Source organism: Dufourea novaeangliae, unplaced genomic scaffold (genome assembly GCF_001272555.1).
Source record: "Dufourea novaeangliae isolate 0120121106 unplaced genomic scaffold, ASM127255v1 scaffold11, whole genome shotgun sequence".
Lineage (NCBI taxonomy): Eukaryota > Metazoa > Arthropoda > Insecta > Hymenoptera > Halictidae > Dufourea > Dufourea novaeangliae.
In genome coordinates, this window is record NW_015373895.1 from 3,409,843 (window position 1) to 3,427,915 (window position 18,073).

An 18,073-nucleotide genomic window follows, 5' to 3' on the forward strand; every position below is an offset into this window, starting at 1 on the left:
CGAGCCAATGGCTGCGAACTTCGAATATATTTCATGATACTACGTTCTATATTACATCGTACTAGGATTATTTTAGAAATCGATATGAGATTCAAAGTGTAAAAATGTCTAGTACTATGAATATTTTAGAAAATTATTCGAGGTAAAGATGTATGGAACTACGGAAAATTACTTTAGATTCCTTTTCTTTATTCTATAACTTTAACACTTTTTTAAGTGTTACAGTGATATTTCATTGGCCTCCGTATTAGCGCACTGCGTCGACGCGGATAGCATGATGTTGCAGTCGCAAGGGAGCAATTGAATCGAATAGATGTATTGTACCGTAACGCATCGTATTGTATTTCAAACTTTTATATCATTATAATTTATATGTATATATGTATATTCCAATAAACATACGTCAGGTAATATAAGCTTCATTTCGTCGAATTGTTTTAAATATAACTGTATAAATATTGTACAATCCTATACTAATTATAGTTGTCTGATTCAACAGGTTACTACAGAAACTAACTACTGCCTACGTCTTTTGAACCTGGGCTGTTTTAGTATCTGCAGAAATTGCTATGGTTGCTGGGGTTACTATATAATTTGCTCACGAAAGCAGGCACAAGTGTCAGTCAGATTTCGACAGTTGCATGAGCAACATTAGACCGAGCTCGAAACTCGTATGAGCAATAGCGATAAAGGATTACGTTTCAAAACTCTTACATATACTCCAGGGATTCCATGACCCCACGTTCTCACAACACGGAGTCCCTGGCGCCTCCACCGGGGGCTCTATGACCCCAGGTTTCACCACACGGGGTCCCTGGCGCCACCTGTGGAGATTCTGTGACCCCACGTTATCACCACACGGGGTCCCCGGCGCCTCCACCCGGGGTTCCATGACCCCACGACTCACCACACGGGGTCCCTGGCGTCTCCACCGGGGGTTCTATGACCCCACGCTCTCACCGCACGGGTCTCTGGCGCCTCCTGCGGGGGTTCTGTGACCCAACTTTTTCATCATTATTTTATCATTAATTTATTCATTATTCTTTATTGTTTCTAATTATTCCTTCACTGTATACGATATAACTCGAATTTTTGTTTTGATGTCGTTAATATAAAATATACAGATTATGTGTCGCGTGTAAAGAACTGTTAGGTTTCTCCACTAATCAGAAACGATGACGAGAAATCACGAATCACTGTGAAAAATCATCGTGATTGGGAACGAACGTTATCGAATCACGAGTGATTCACAAGTAGCAGTTCAGGCCATATCTAGTCTCTATCGTACGTCAGAGAAGAACAACAATTACTTCCGAAAATATTTAATATTTCATATTTGATATTTAATATTTACTATTCACTATTCATTATTTCAAATATACAGAATGAATTATTTAAATACATATCCACGAATATCTTCGAAACCATTAATAATGCCAAAGTACATACATTTTAGATAAAAGTTGAATGGTTTGTCATGCAGTTCGGACCAGATAATATTTTTACTTTTACCTCCGAAGCGTTTAACAGAAAACATTATGTAAACTCCTGTTTACATTGAAACATCTAAATAATTTAAATTTGCCTAAACATTCGCCGTTTTAATTACGTCGTATTCGGTGTTCACTATTATAATAACCTGCTCGCATTTCTGTTAATACTGACAAAAACTAGCCTTAAAATACTTTTCATCTATTTAAACACACAGGATCTTTTCACGGAACAATAATGTTTAATTGTCATCACTTTGGATTTCAAAATCAATAATCAAAGTTTATGTTTCGCTGGAATTTTTTTATTTTTCATTCTTTTGTTATTGAATCACGATACTTATACAATTATTGAGTGTAAAACATTTTATTTCCATAAATAGAATTTTGTACAAAAGTTTGATTAATTTCATAGTTTTGGGGTTTGTAGAAGTTTCTTCTCCATTGACTTCATTTTGATACACTTAGCGAGGAGCGCAATTATAGTAAGAATAGCTCCGAGGAAGGAGACGATTCCCAGAACGACGAGGACCATGAACCAATTTTTGAAACTGCCGATTCTGTCTCCGAAATCGCAATTGCAGTTTCCACTCTCGTTCAAATTTAACGCTGAAAAATTGACCGGCCTTAGGGAGATCAGTTTGAAATCATCCTGAACCTGTCGTCTAATCGTCGAGTTCTGCGATTTTTTAGTAAACCTGTACGACATTGTGTAAGTAAATTCTTGACCGTCGTACGATCCTTTCGCGCTATAATATTGTACGAGAAATTCATTTCCGGTGGATTTCAGAGGAATTTGTATGTTATTGATGTCCCGGTGAGATACGTCGCAGTAAGACCACATCAGGACACTGTTGTTTGCCTGTAAAATTAATATTGCCATGTTTATTACATTGATTAAAATATTTCGATAATTTATTAATGGTTCCAATGAAATATGTATTGTAATAAATTTAATATTAGGTCAATTCATGGGTGTTTGTGTTTTTTGACATCAGTGAATGTTGCTCGAGAAAGATACGTGTGTATAATTATAACTTTTAAATGAATGCATGAAATGTAATGTTTTCATCGCTATTTTGTAGACAAAAGTCCATATTTTAATTGTATATAAAATAGCAACGTAGAAACCACTGAGTAGCGGCTTTAGAAATTGATGAATTGAGATAATAGATAACGATGCAAATATTCGAGGATACATGTTTGCAATTATACTACATATAACTTGTGAAACAAGAACCGATGTATTGAATGCGAATAATGGTTGTTATATTTCGATCTCCTATTCTTCAGATGATAGGTATTTAGAAAAGTAATCCTTAACGGTAGATATGTATAGTACACTGACGTGCAAACTCGGCTTCCGCTAGGGAAAAAGGCAAAAGGTGGCGCACAGTGGGCCAGATCGAAGAATTAGCTGTTCACAACTGTTTTAACGTTATTTCAATACTTAAGGACAATAATATATAGGTCGTTGAATTCATCTTAACGTCAGCTATAATATTATTAAGTAAAAAATATATAGTGACCATAAAAAAATCAAGGTGACCTTTTTTTATTAAAAAAGAATTTCTTTATTAATTTTTTATATTGGAATTTCTAGAACAGGAAGTGCTGACTAATCTTTGTTGGAAACATTTGTTTGACAGAGCATCGAAAATGCCTGAAAAATCGTGATGACATATGAATAATGAATTATAATTGAAAACTTTTCAAACAAATAGAGTAATCCATAATTCTTGAATCAATGAATTTTATTACATTTAAGCACACAAGAAGAATATGTGATTATTTTCTTCTTAAATAATTTTAAATATTCAAACAAGAATGAGTGTTATATTTTAGCAAATTAGTGAATATAATAAATTAACCATACGGATTTTCGGCTTATAAAGAAAAAAAGCATTGTCATTTTTATTATTCTTTATTAATAAACTTTTATTTACTATTTGTCTATTAATGAACAAAAATCTATACAATTAGTCTTATTAATAAAGATAATAAACTTTTTAGTAGAGCTTTACAATGTATTAATTTATTTATCTAAAATTTATTATCTACAATGAATTACCATCGTCTTGGAGGTCTTCTTTTAACATTAATCTGTGTAAGTAGTGGTCTGCAACCGGTCTCGTGCAACGCGACTCGCCGCTGAAATGCGTGTCACGCGACGCTTTAAACAATAATAACTTATGGGGTGGAACGAGGGGGAAGTGAATTTTGCATGATTTTATAGACAAATAAAGCCTGAAAATGTTCCACTATGATAGAACGCATAAGTCTTTAAAACTTTAAAGTTACCCTTTGTCAGAGGTGAAAATATTTTTTTAAACAAATTATAAACAATAACTTTTTAATCGAGGAGCGTTCTCAATATAGACATATACTATTCATGAAAAAAAAACATGGACACATAATGTTTAATAGGTTTTCCGGGGCATCAATCCGAAAAACAGTAATTTTTTCGGTGAAAAATGGTATTTATAAAAGTTTGATCTTTAAATGCCTTTTTTAAACTACAACTTTTAATATACCTCATTACTTTCATCGTTTTCGAATGTGATACACATTTAGAAAGCAATATACATTCGTTAAAAATCGATATGAGGAATTTGATTTTTTGACAAATGAACAACTTTTCGATCTGGCCCACTTTGTGACGTAGGGAAAATCCGCTGGGGGCGGAGACGGCCAATGCGGAGTTTCACCCATTAAAATCGGGACCAGCTCCGGAGGGCCTCCTACCATGCCCCTACCACTTGGTATTGGGCATTACAAAAATTTATGCCAAATTAACATTCGATTTAGCATTCGTTTCAGTACCTGAAATAAATTTACCGAAGTGGTAGGAGACCCTTTTCTTACGTTACTTTTTTCCCTAGCGGAAGCCCAGTTTCCTCGCGAAGGTACGATCGTGAGCAGAAGGCGTTTGTGTTTACGCCGCAACCGATAACAGTTCCTCTCAAGCCGCGTACTCCTGTGAGCATGCGGCTCGGAATGAGCACCGAACTCACTTTGACATGCCGCCAACGAACGAAACGGGCCAAGATGCTCGCTGACCGTTCGGTTCGTGCTCACTTCGCCGTCCACGTCAGCGCACGCGTACGACGCTCGCTCGGTGCTCATTCGGGGCCGCATGCTCAGATGAATACGAAGCTTAAGGTTTGGATGTGTGCTGTAGGTGTAAATGTTTAAGAGAGGGCAGAGACAGCATAATTCCAGGCAGAGATGGGCGAACTTATTATCTAGATAAAAAGTTTGGAATAAGGAATAAAAGATAAGAAAAAGTATTTCGTCAGTTTTAATTGTTTAAACGTGGAAATTTTAATTTTTATAATAAAATAATACTTCTTTATGAATCAATCGACATTTGTCGAACAATTATTTAATCTCATTAACTGTTTAAAGCTCAGAATGACGCACCCTAAGATACTGTTGCTTTTCACTGTGTATTATTCGAATAAAATTCTACCCAACACTGGTTCCAGGACAGTCTGTTAAATGAAAGTAAAGCTGCCAGTTATTATCGTAGGTTAGTCGTTTGTCATGTGGTGTAATTCAGTAAATTTTATTTTATTTATTTATTTATTTTTTAGTAATTTAACGGGTACTAACCCAGTATTTTGTTGTTTTGTCATCTTCTGTTATAGTTTTATATTAAATACAGTTTATACTATTATTATTTGTTGTGTGTCAACCATCTTAATACCCACACCCGTATATAATCCCTACATATTTTGTATTAGTTACCTCTAGTCCATTGTAAACAGCGATTTCGTTTCCGGTACAATAATTCACAGACACATTTCGCTTCTCAGACAAATACTCTCGGTCCGACAGGTTTTTAATTATCTTCATGTGTATAAAAATTTTCTCAGAAGTTCTCCCGATGAATTTGTAACTGCAAAGAGTGTTAGGAGGATACCAGCTCTGTAAGGAATTGATATTTTCTCTGGTACGTTCCGCGCTTCTGTAAACGAATTCGCAGTTTCTGTCGGGTTTCACGCCTGATGTCTCCTCGATTTCCTGAACGGACAACTGGAACCCGTCGTGCATTAACGTGCCATCCTGTTCCGTGAAAAATTCGATAATAATATTCTTTCCCCGGGAAAGAATCCGTGGCACGTGGCCTTTGCCGCAGAACCTGGAAATTTCGAAAATTTTCCCATTTACGTTCTCCAGAAGTGCGAGGTAATCGCCCACGCAACTGTTGCTTCCTAACTTGTCCTGCATCTGGCCCTTCCTCGGGTACTGATACTCGGGTACCTTAACAAAACGAAAAACAAAATAAGTACTTCTGTTCTTAAAGGAATATTCTAGTCCAGTGTGTTATTTTTTAGACTTTGCGATTTTTTTACAAAGAATCCATAAGACTTTTTGATAACCGCCTTTCGTGCACATATTTTTTTTTATTTCAAGAATATTAACAGTTTTTGTTAAGTAAAAATAATTAAAGTTGACAGAATTATAAATCATTTAGTACGAGCCCTTAAAAAAACGTCCTACTGGCTGACACGATTCCGGCCATTCTACTCATTTGAAATGAAAAAACCTACCAGATACGTGCGGGAATTGAATGTCTACTGTAACAGCGAAAAAAATTTATTTCTACGTAGGGCCGTTAGATGTCGCATCGTTAAGCCGTCCCAGTTACCGACTGTGTATTTCCACTAGCGCCCGTTTGTTTACACCTGCGCTTCGATCTGGTAAGGAGTCTGCGCCCGTCAGTTTAGAATGAAGAATACGACCATGGCTGTCGTCATTGATTCAAACTGACCCTACATATACCAGATAAAGGCTCATTTATACACAACCGGGACGTGTCCGTTCCATGCCCCGCACTCGACGTGATTATCGTATTTTCATACATATGTAACAGTTTATACATCTCTGTGCCGTGCCCGTCGCCGTCCGTGGTCCCGACAAAACCCGGTCACAAGTTAAAAATTCAATAGAAAATCAATTTTTGAAACCTAGTAATAACACATTTCGAATAATAACATATCACAAGCTTTAGACCTATTATTCCTTAACACTTACTGATCCAATCTTTATTGTTTAATTAATTTCCGTAAAGAAGTATAGGATATTCCATTAAAAAAATATCACGGTGACCTTCGGAACTTTATGAGTAGGATACAATGTAGAAAAAAGGTAATTATTATATCATACAACTTTTTGTTTGAAATATTTTTCGCACAGCAATTGATTTACGAGTAATTTGAAATGTCCTAAGGCATAATCTCCAAGGGTCGTTAGAAAGTAGTCAACACTGACTTCAATGATCTTAAATATTGTCTAGAGAAATCAACGGAAATGTATTGCTTTAATGACAACTCACCTGTAGCAGAGTGATTTTTTCGTGCGTTCCGTCAGGTAGAATTTTCACGTCCGATATATCTTGTAGATCATGATTAGAATTCTTATCCGAACTTATCGAGAGCATAGACTTCTTATGGACGCGCTGTGGGTGACGAAGTCGTGCCTGGATAGATTCGGTACGGGTGCCTCGATCACGATAGCCGATGGGTAGCCTGGAGCCGCTTTTCCGGGGAAAGACATTTGCGAAGGACTGGTCGGTGATCTCTTTTGGACGGCCGCTATTTCTCCAGATATCTTCGTCTACCTCTTCTCCACGAGAATTGCGAGGAGCCTTTGATCCAACATCTTGCTTCTTGACTTTCTTAAGTCTTCTCCGATTATTTCCACCCCTCTTGAACTTGCGCGACGTTTGCCCAATGATAAATTCCAGTTCCTCTTCGTGATCGGAACTTCTCGGTCTCCTGCCGGGCTTATTTTCCGGTAGATACCGTCTGTCTGATCTGGCGACCCTCGTCTTCGGCACTTCCGCCACGATTTCCACGTGCTGCTCACAGTTCTCCGTCTGACAGCTGTCCTGGGACGTGCGGTTCATAAGATCGAAAAGGTCGTCCTGTTGGCCCCCGATTTTAAAACGACCCGTACTCGATTCCAGGGCGACATGGCATCTAATACTGCGGGGGTAGACTCCTGGATAACCCGGGGATACGACATTACAGGATCTTCGATCCTTTCGTACGGCACACTCCAAGGGACACACGGACGAAGAGGACAGCGAATAGCCACGATGTCGTTCGACAGCCAGCTGGGCTGGTAGAATAGAGAATTGGGCGGAGAACATCACTGGGTTTTCAGCAGCGAACTTTGCGTCGGAATCCATTATGATCGTTAAATTCGGACCCTTTCTCAGGAACAACCTGCGGGATAATGGAAAGAGAAAATACCACTTAAAAATGCCATCTAAACATTTTCGTATGTTCAAAGTGATTTATCCGACTGTCTTATTACAGATGTCTTTATTTTTACTATTGTCCTGTATCGATTATTTATACGAATATTGCCCATCGAAAAAGTTCTGTAGGTAACTATACTTTTTTTCCATGTGTGGTTCTGTTTTTGCATACACAGTGTATAATCACAATGATAGGAAAACTAAGCATGCGGTGATTCCTTGTGTAAAAATAGATCAAAAACGTAGACTGACGTTTTTTTTTTTTTTAAATTCAATTTGACGTGTTATTCAGGCACTTGTATTAGCATATGACTAACCAATGTTCCTATTGTTTATAGGTTCTATTTGTAACAAACACAACATAATGAATTATATTACGTTATTATGAAAAACAGATATCACACTATTGTTAGTGTTTATAATTATTAACACAAATAGGAGTAATTACAATGGACTCCGTATAATGTCGAGTAGTTTTTATAATGCCGAACGTGCATTTTGTTTAGTACAGATCTCTGCCTGATGCATCATGAATATATGTAATTTCATTTCATATATCTCACTTAACAAGGAGTGTATTTTAGGTGTCCGCCTCCGATTGCTTTGGTTCTCGGATATGTTTTAGAGGACCGAAAAATAAGAGATACGTATTTTTTTATAGCGGCCCGTTTTCATATTTAGGGGGTGAAACCACTCCTCAAAGTTTCGACCCGGAAGTACTATCTCGAAAACCAGAGGAGATACATGAAAACTTTCAATTGGTGGCTTTCATGGTTTCTTATGTACAATAAACTGGTGTTAACAAATTGTCAAAAATACAATTTGTTTATAACAAAAAAATTTGTTATGACTTTATTTTACAACTTATTGAAATTTGCGTAATGACATAAAATGACGAGCACTTTATTTTAATTATTCTAAAAAGTAAAATAAATTATAACAACAAAGAAAAGAAATTTTTTGAACAATCGAAATTGACTTTTATAAATTGACCATTATTTAATTTTTATTAATATATTCTCCGAAAACCGAGGCAATCGGAAGCTTAAAAAGTGGGCGTGCGCACAGAATATAAATAATAAAAAACTGCGAGACTAAGGAGGCAATTTCAATAATAAATATACCAATGGATTTGGAATTAAGTGCTCGTCATTTTATGTCATTACGTAAATTTCAATAAGTTGTAAAATAAAGTTATAACAAATTGTTTTGTTATAAAGAAATTGTATTCTTGACAATTTGTTAACACCAGTTTATTGTACATAAAAAACCATGAAAACCACCAATTGAAAGTTTTCATGTATCTCCTCTGGTTTTCGAGATAGTACTTCCGGGTCGAAAATTTAAGAGGTGGTTTCACCCCCTAAATATGAAAACGGATCGCTATAAAAAAATACGTATCTCTTATTTTTCGGACCTCTAAAACATATCCGAAAACCAAAGCAATCGGAGGCGGACACCTAAAATACACTCCTTGTTAGTGCATTACACCCACGTAATAAATCAGAAACGTGCAGATTTTCATTAGAAACATTTCGAACGTTTTCGTAGACGATGTTTATACATTTATAGTAAATTTTGATCCGCAGAACGCAGTGTAATACAAACTTTGATAGAGTTGAATAAATATTTACAGTGGACTCTTAACACATTCGCGATCGGCGATCGTCGGACGAGACGTTTGGCTGATCACCACATATAGCACTGTTCAATATCCTTTAGGACTTTAGGAGATCCTTGTGGAGTTCCTCGTCCAGATCACGAATCCGGAAGCAGAATTTCTCCATCTCCATTCGTGCATCTCACAGTTTTTGAAAAACATGAGCTTTTGTAACACCATCCAATTATGGGGAAAAATGACGTATTACGTGAAAATTAAAAACGCTAGAAAGTTCAATTTAACCTTAAAGGATATAGAAGAGTTTCCCGAATACAGCAGTGTATATAGTTACTAAATTATGTTTTAGGAGTTTTTAAAAGGTTGGGTTGTGCCGCGTGGAGTGCTGAAACACTCTGCTCGTGGTTGTACAATGGTGTTTTGAATAGTTCAGGAATAATTAAATTTTATAGCTAATTATGCAAGGAAAATTGTAAAGTTAATAAATAAAACTCTCAAACTTAATTAACTTGTTCTAAATAACTTTTAAACAACTATTTCAACGCTTTTACAATTTATTTGAAATTCAAAGGAGTACGTCTGGGCTTTACTAAGACTTGGAATCGAATGAACATTTAGAGTCGTCGTTGATGTTGCTAACATTTGTTCAAGAAGATAAACGCTGATTACATTAGTAACACCAATTATATTAATGGTTCGATATAAAGTTATAAAAGAATTATTTCTATTGGTTTTCCGCATTTGTGAATCAAGTCACACCTCAGCTATGATCCTATTACATGGCAACGAAAATACATATTTACTTTAATCGAGCAGTTGTGAATAGTAATCGATGATGATTACAATTTCTTTTGTCAATTGCTTTCGATTTTCTCTACTTCGATTCATATTTCGCGCGCTTAGGTTTACACCAGGGCTGCCACATAACAGTGGAGACACGTCCATTGTTTTACATTGGTCGTTACATGAAAACGTCCTGCAAGCGTCAAATGTCTATGACGCGTCTATGACGAAACGTCTTAGGCCTACTCTCCACTAAGGCGTCTCGTTTCTGGCGACAATATTGTTTCGGCACGCATGACGTCATGCCGTTGCCCAACCAATCCCGAACAATTTTAAATATTTGTATCCAATGTATCCCTAACTTGTATTAAGTTTCATAGTATGTGCTTCGTTATTTTGTTTTTAGGTATAATAGTTTTTTGATTTCATAGATGTCAGTATCTTAAATATTTGTGTATGGTTTAACAGAAGAAGAACTAAACGTACCTGCGCTAAAATGACTTCAATATTTACAACTTCCTCCTTCGACAAATTTAAAATAAGACGTTACTTTCTGACGCAAGATTATTCTTGTCAAAAATATAAATACACCGATGTATTATTATACAAATGCTCTCGGGTTAATTAGACGTAATTCAATTTCGTAATAAACGGAATAATTAAATTGTCAGTATCTATATTGTAATTATACAAATCAATATTACAGGTTTATCGAGATGGCCAACACTTATACACTCTAAATATTGCGTTTCTAAGCGGCTTGGAAGTGTTATATTTCAAACGCCAAGAGCTTAAAATAATGAACCAGAAAAATAGAGTAGAGGTAGTCATTAAACATATATAACGATTTAAAAACGCGTTCGTTTGTATTTTTCATGCGTTAATTATAGCAACTCAGTTGCATTCTTCAGCATTTACGTTCTTTGTCAAACCGTTAATCGCGAACTAAAATATGGCATACCTTGTTATATTTCCATCTACATGGCCGCAGTATCGTCCTGTTTCATCTTCAAGATCATCACTGCCATCAGAAAATTTAATGTAAGCACCCTCGCATCGGGTTTCTTTTAGAAAACCAACCTGCAATCTTCTGACCTTCAACTCGATCACCTGTACCGTAAATAGATTTGCATATAATTTATCAGAATTTTCAAAACAGGAAACTTCCGTGCTATAAGAACGTATTGAACAGAAATGTATAAAAGTTTTTGTGTTCTGCCAGATTGCTTTTATATTAAATCTTTGATAGTAAATATTATTTAATTTATTACCACCGCACAGGGGGACGAACCGTGTAAAAACTGCAGCATGGACGAAGATTTGAATTTTGAATATTGACTTCTTTAATTATCTCAACATAATCCTTGGATATTAAGAAACAAGGAATTGCAAGGAATCATTTTTTTTAAGTCGATTAAAGCTTGATTTTTCAACGATTTGTGTGTACATTTTTCGAATACCTATACGTTGAATTAAAACTAATATTTAAATCCAAAATACTTTTTCCACTTATACCATACTATTATACATATACTTGGCTATTGACTATCATTCAAATTTTACTGTTATAAAACATTTTACGTTTTTGTTGATATAGTAAAAAATCCAGAGTTCCAAAGAACCATCGATTTTGTAAATGTAGAAACATTCTGTTACCACTTGCGACCCCACAAATAAACGTACCTGCGGTAACGTTGGCTACCAATCGCAGCGCGTAACCAACGTTACCTCGGAAACTCGGCCAACGGACACGCGCTCTGATTGGTCGGGGTTTTTCGTTAATATCTCGTTAACAAAACCTCGGATAACATTTTTGCTAAGGAAAAACTTGTTTCAAATCACCTCACGAGTCTCCCATTTCTGGGTCCTCCGGTATTTTTGTTACACCCTGTATGAATATACCATTATACAAATTACATATGTACTAACAATTCGCACTGCCTATGCTATCCTCAGTGTGTTGTAATTTATATTGAGACACTTCTATTATTTTTTCAAACTGTTTTAATAGGGTAAGTTTTACTATTGCGTGCAACAAATTCACCTGAGAATCCCTAGGTGGTGCCCTGATCCGAACAATACACCGGCCCATTCGACCTGTCCATCGTATCCATCCAACGGAATTCCTGACAGTCTGATTGCATCCTGTGAAAAATGAACTTATTAATTTTAACTACTAAGAAAAAGACGGATAGCTCCGGTCATTTCAGTATCTTCATTCCTAAGCCGCGTAGAAAAATAAATGACAGATTATAACATGTGTCTTAGCCCAGAAACAATTGCAAGTTAGTAGTAGCGTGCACACTAAGCGAACTACATAATTATAATGAGTCTTCTTCCCGTTGAAAGTGATATTACCGAGGCCATTGAATTTCATCCATGCTTGTTGTTTATTAAATGTCCGTATTGTTACGTGTTTAATTAATGCAATACATGCAAAGACTGCGCACTTGAAGAATGTACAAATATTGATCCGTCAAATTTATATTATTAGTGTAATGCAGTGGTTCCCAAACTTATTTTATCGCGGAACCCTTATTTGATTTTCTAAAAATCGTAATACCCACACTTATATTTTATTGACCACCCTGTTACTCTTGTAATATATTAAATGAAATGTTTCAGAGGGAGAATTTATTCATATGAAAAAACGGGTATACTACATGTAACAATAAAATATAAAATTATTCTGTGTTTAATTGATATAAATATGTAATGAAAAATATTAATAGGTTTTATATTGGATATAAAATTTGGTTTACTATTGGATAATTAGGTTTTATGCTAACGTATTTAGAAAATACCAGGATCACACAAATGGGTCATTCCATGGAAAATCAATAGAGTTTTAACATGACCATCACGAATTTTTTACATTTTTTGTGGAAAATTATATACCTATGAGAAAAGCATTTTGGCAAATCTTTAACGTCCTGCGGGACATTTTGCCTGAATTACAGTACAGAGAGCTCTCGTTGAGGGTGAAGGCCTCGATTCCGCGGCGTCACATTCACGCTGTAGGCGAAAAGTTGTCAGCACCACATCCATTTGTTTTTTTTGCTCGAAGGTCGAGCCTTGGCAGCTTGCCTTTGTAGTGTTCCGAATGTAGAAAAGGACACGTGAGTGGAAAACAGAAAGAGAAAGCTTTTATTTCCACTCGACTCGGCTACGATCCAACGATTTTAAAATTTTTCATCGAGTTCCCTTCGCGCAATCAATGAATAATGTGTTGCGCATCCCTCATATTGATACCAGATGGATTGTCGTGTAAATAAAGGCAATTCCTTTAGCAAAGGACCCAATGTATCTTTAATACAATTAGCGTAGATGTTGCCATTCAAATTTCCATTGAGAAAATGAGGACCAATAATTTTATAATTTTACAACCTGCTGCAGCCAATGTGGATTTTGCGCTGCCAATAAATGCATGTTATGCAAATTAACATTCCCGTGATTTTCAAATGTTGCCTCGTCAGTAAATAAGACGGTATTAAGAAATAATTCATTGTTTTGAATCTGATGTTTAGCTCGTCGACAAAATTCAACGCGATTCATGAAGTCGTTCTCCTACAATTGTTGGTGAAGACTGACATGGTAATATGAAATTTATGACGGTGCAAAATGCGAAGTACGCTCCTCCTACTAATGCCAGATTGTCGCGAACTAATATGAGGATTTGTAGCCAGACTTGCAAGCATACTGATTTCTTTTTTTTCGTTCGTTACTCGCATCCGGCGTAATAAACGATGTATACATATAAGCCGATAAGTGAAAAAAGATACTGATTTTTATGGTTATACCGTTCCCTATTGTTCATTATTGCAAAACATTTGTTACTTCGAACAGCTTTTCATTTCTAATCATAATTATGACCGTATTAAACGATAAAACACCTATTAAAGTTTTTTTTATGAAATAGTACATTTCATGTCTAATTCGGCTGGATGAATGGTAGTTTAGTATTATATGTACTTCGATTCAAGGAGTATCAGTATCGAAAGTTGATACCATGCATCCACCTAAAATTTCAATGCCTTTCGAGACTTCCTATTGAGCGAACCGTCCGATTATTAATTTAATCGATAACATATCTTTGTACCAGCAAATACGTTTTTCATTGTACTATTTATATTTATGTATTAAAAACATATTTGAAAGCGGGAGCTATTTTAATCGATCTGAAAACGGTACTTGATTGAAGAAAACCTACAGAAACGGAAGTTTTTAGTACTTTCTAGATGAGAAGAGATTATAACGCGTGTGTGTATTAAAAATCTATTATTTATGAAAATCTGCAGAAAAATAAACCTTGTCTATTAATAGGTTTTTTTATGGTTACATTAAAGAAATTGTAATTCATTAATATTTATTAATGGTTCGTAAACAAGAGATAAATGTGAATAAATGTTATAATTGGTCAAAGTATTCTTCGCATTTCAAATTAATGTAACAAAAAGAGACTCCTAGTAAATATGGATTTTTAAGATATGTATGTTATTTGTTATAGAAGTATATTTTTTTAACACAAAAATGGTTGTAATATTAATTGTAATATATTCTGTGCATTTCTTGAATTTTGTGCATAGTACATGTTTAGAAATTTTATTTTAAACGGCGTAGTACAACAGACAATGTACTACTATGGAATATTCCAAATAACTGTAGATAACTGCTTTAAATATTCAGTAAATCTTCTTCCTGTGAACATTTCCTCCTATACTTAAAGATGTGTTATTGACAGGACAATTAGATATATTAAGAGGAAATCAAATTTAACTTTGAAAAATTATTAAAGTGCCACGAATAAAAAGTGTTAATTGACATATTACAAACAGTTGTTATGTATGTATCTACACGGTCTGGTCCAAAAATTTGCCCGAGTTTGAAATTAAACCAGTAGTTTTCCGTAAAATGAGACTCTTCGTCATGAAATATTCAAAATAATTTTCTTTTAAAGAAGATATACTGTTCAGAATAATTATAGAGACTCTGCAAATGACTCCGATAATTCTTCTTCGAGATGGTGGAAAGGATTACGGTCGAAACCTTAAAAATTCATCAACTAAAAAATTCGGAATTATTATTATTTTCAGCCGAATTAAATGCAATTCGGTTTATGTGGATCCAAACAAAACAGAAAGTCTATGCGCGATATCTACTTCACCAGCATAATTTCCTGAATTCCCATTGATTGTGCCTTTGCCTGGTCCAATACAAAGCAATACCAGTTAATCCTATCACATTTCGTCCAGTGTAAAGTCAAAGAAGCAAATCGTTAGAGTGGCGAAAAGCCACTGCATCGGCCGACGGCAGCGGCTGATATGAGGGTAATTCACGCTTATATCGTTACTTGCCCGACGCTTCCATTGTACGGTGCAAATAATACCCGGCCGTATCGCATCCGCGCCACGAATATTGTTAGGACAATCGCGCAAACAGGGGACTTAACGTTTCGCTCGACGCTGTAACGTCGTATTAAGCCGCATGCATACCGAAAGACCAGTCGAGACGGGAACATTAAAAATAAGTACGCGTAACAAAACAGGAACGACCGTATTCGAGAGACGAGCACACGTTCGAGAAACTCGAAACCTGGCGATTCTGGTTAAATAATTATTCCAAAAGTTATTCTATTTATTTGGACGGCCATTTATAAATCAAGGCAATTTTTACGAAATGTTTCGATTGTCATGGAGAATTTATTACAACCGTAAGTAACGATGTACCTTGCCTACAATGTCGACTAGATCACATTATAATTTGTTAACACAAAAAGTTTTCAACCGACAGGGCACTACTTGTATGAGAAGACTAGGACTACCTTATTTATGAATTTCAACAGCAGTAACGCATTTTTGCCGAGATATCAATGTCTGAATCAATCTCCAATTTTTTTTTTCACAAGCAATTTGCAGCTCAACCAGTGCAGTGGCGCTATCTTAACGAAACACATTTCATTTTATTATCCGTTTAGTGCAAAGATATAAGCTGATAAATAAAACAGAATAGTGATGGTTACGGTTATACAGTTCCCAATTGTTTATTATTGCAAATCATTTGTTACTTTTAAGAGATCCTCGTTTCCAATCATAATTACGACCGCATTAAACAATGAAACACGTATTAAAGTTTTGTTCATGAAATGGTACATTTCATGTCTAATTCGGCTGGACTACTTGTCAATGTTCTTGAGGCTCATTAAAAGCTGCTCGAATCATTTATTTCGTTTCCTTTGGATAAATCACTGTGCACACAAGTGGTCCCCCTTACAAAAATTTCGTTCTGCGATACATCATCAATTTCTCTGGGCCTTCTCTCCACCCCTCTTTCGTTCCCATCACTTACCGCTTTCTAAGTTCCTTATATCCTTCTTTCTTTTCACCTGCTTTCCTTCTTTCCTCTTTCTATCGTTCCTTCCTTCCTTCTTTTCTCGTAAATAATGTTAAAAAAAAAATGTAATTATTTCGTAAGAAATAGGAATATTTGATATAGGAAAATAAACAAAAAAAAAAATTTCTCTGGGTGAAATTTAGGAGAGCAGGAAAAAAAGAATTATTCGACGTAAACGAGTTAGTTCTTTCGGTCGGTTTACACGTTCCTGAACCACGAAAGCTTTTCGAAAAAGCACCAGCAGGAGAGACAGCTGCGTCGTTTCTCTGCTGGTCGGAAGAAGAGTGATTAAGCATCGGTATCGGGCGCCCGACCACGTGGAAGTAGACATTTCGTAACATCTTGAAGGTAGATGGAGCGATTAAGCGCCGAGCCACGTGAGAAATCGTTACCGAAACGCCGGACGACGACAGTCATGGCGACAACAGGACTTTATACATTCAACAGCCCTTCGCAACAGGGACTAATGAAATTACTCAGAGGCCATCGACCGCTTGGAGTTTACAGGCTAATTAATTAGCATTGATGCAGCCAATTCCACTGAAATGAAGCGCCGCGCGTTGATGCCCGTTTCCTCTTTGCGACTTTTATGGCTTACCTTCGCATCTTATCATTTCTCTCCGGCACGTCCTTTCTGTTTCCTTTCGTCCTCCTATGAACTGTTATCTCTATCTTGTCGCTTGAAATCTGTAATAACGATTCGCCCAACCTGCTCAACCGTGTCTGTCATTTCCTTTTCTTTTTCATCTCTCCTCCATCATGGTTTCCTCTTTCGAAATCCTTTTTTCCTTTCACATCGTCTCATTCTGCGATCACCATATACTTATCTGACTATCGCTCTCTTTCTCTCTTCTCGTTTTTCTCCCTCCTATTTGTTTCTCGACTATTTCTCTTTTTCTATTCCATTTCTTATCCTCACCTTTACTCTTCATATTTTGTCTTTCCCTTGCTTCGTCCGTCAATGCACCACCGATTGAATTTTTACAAATAAAGCGAGGCTATACCAATTTAATGGTGCTTTCAAACTGTGATGTACTTGATCCGGTTCAATTTTTTTTCGTTGATTAATTATCTCACTTTTTTAATGGCCTCTCAGAGGGTTTATTTTTTTTTTTTTATATATTTCCCGGGTGGGTTAATACACAACTGTGCGTAGCACAATCGCTTTTTACGCGACCGTGTTTAAACAGTTGCTTTTTCTCCCCCCCCCCCTCTCTTTTTGCACCTGGTCGGCAATTTTATACACGAAAATCGGGAAATAAAAGGAGCTGTTGAAACACAGATAAATTACCCTTTTTGATTGAATCGAGTTTCAAACGTATTCGATTTGGCTGTGCTTGCCGTTGAAAGCGGCGAAAGCTTTTTGAAAAGCTGTTTGTGTATGATGGATGTTTGAATTTCATTACATTACGATTTTCAGAGACATGTTGTGTGTTCAAAGCTCGGTTTCGAGAGCTATTCAATCGATAGCGCATCGCTTCGATGACGAAATTGATAAAAGGTGCAACAAATTGCAGAATT

The 18,073-nt window shown here is 36.1% G+C and overlaps 1 protein-coding gene across 1 annotated transcript in view; it reads right to left on the bottom strand.

Moving 5' to 3' along the window:
- Positions 1-1,899: 1,899 nt before the first annotated feature.
- LOC107190156 overlaps positions 1,900-18,073 on the bottom strand; it is a 56,107-nt gene continuing 39,933 nt past the window's right edge. Inside the window, exons 2-6 of the mRNA XM_015578912.1 lie at positions 12,207-12,307; positions 11,124-11,272; positions 6,832-7,726; positions 5,241-5,756; positions 1,900-2,352 (exon numbers count right to left, since the gene is read on the bottom strand). Of these exons, the coding sequence (XP_015434398.1) occupies positions 1,900-2,352; positions 5,241-5,756; positions 6,832-7,726; positions 11,124-11,272; positions 12,207-12,307 (2,114 nt within the window). The remainder of the gene's footprint in view (positions 2,353-5,240; positions 5,757-6,831; positions 7,727-11,123; positions 11,273-12,206; positions 12,308-18,073) is intronic.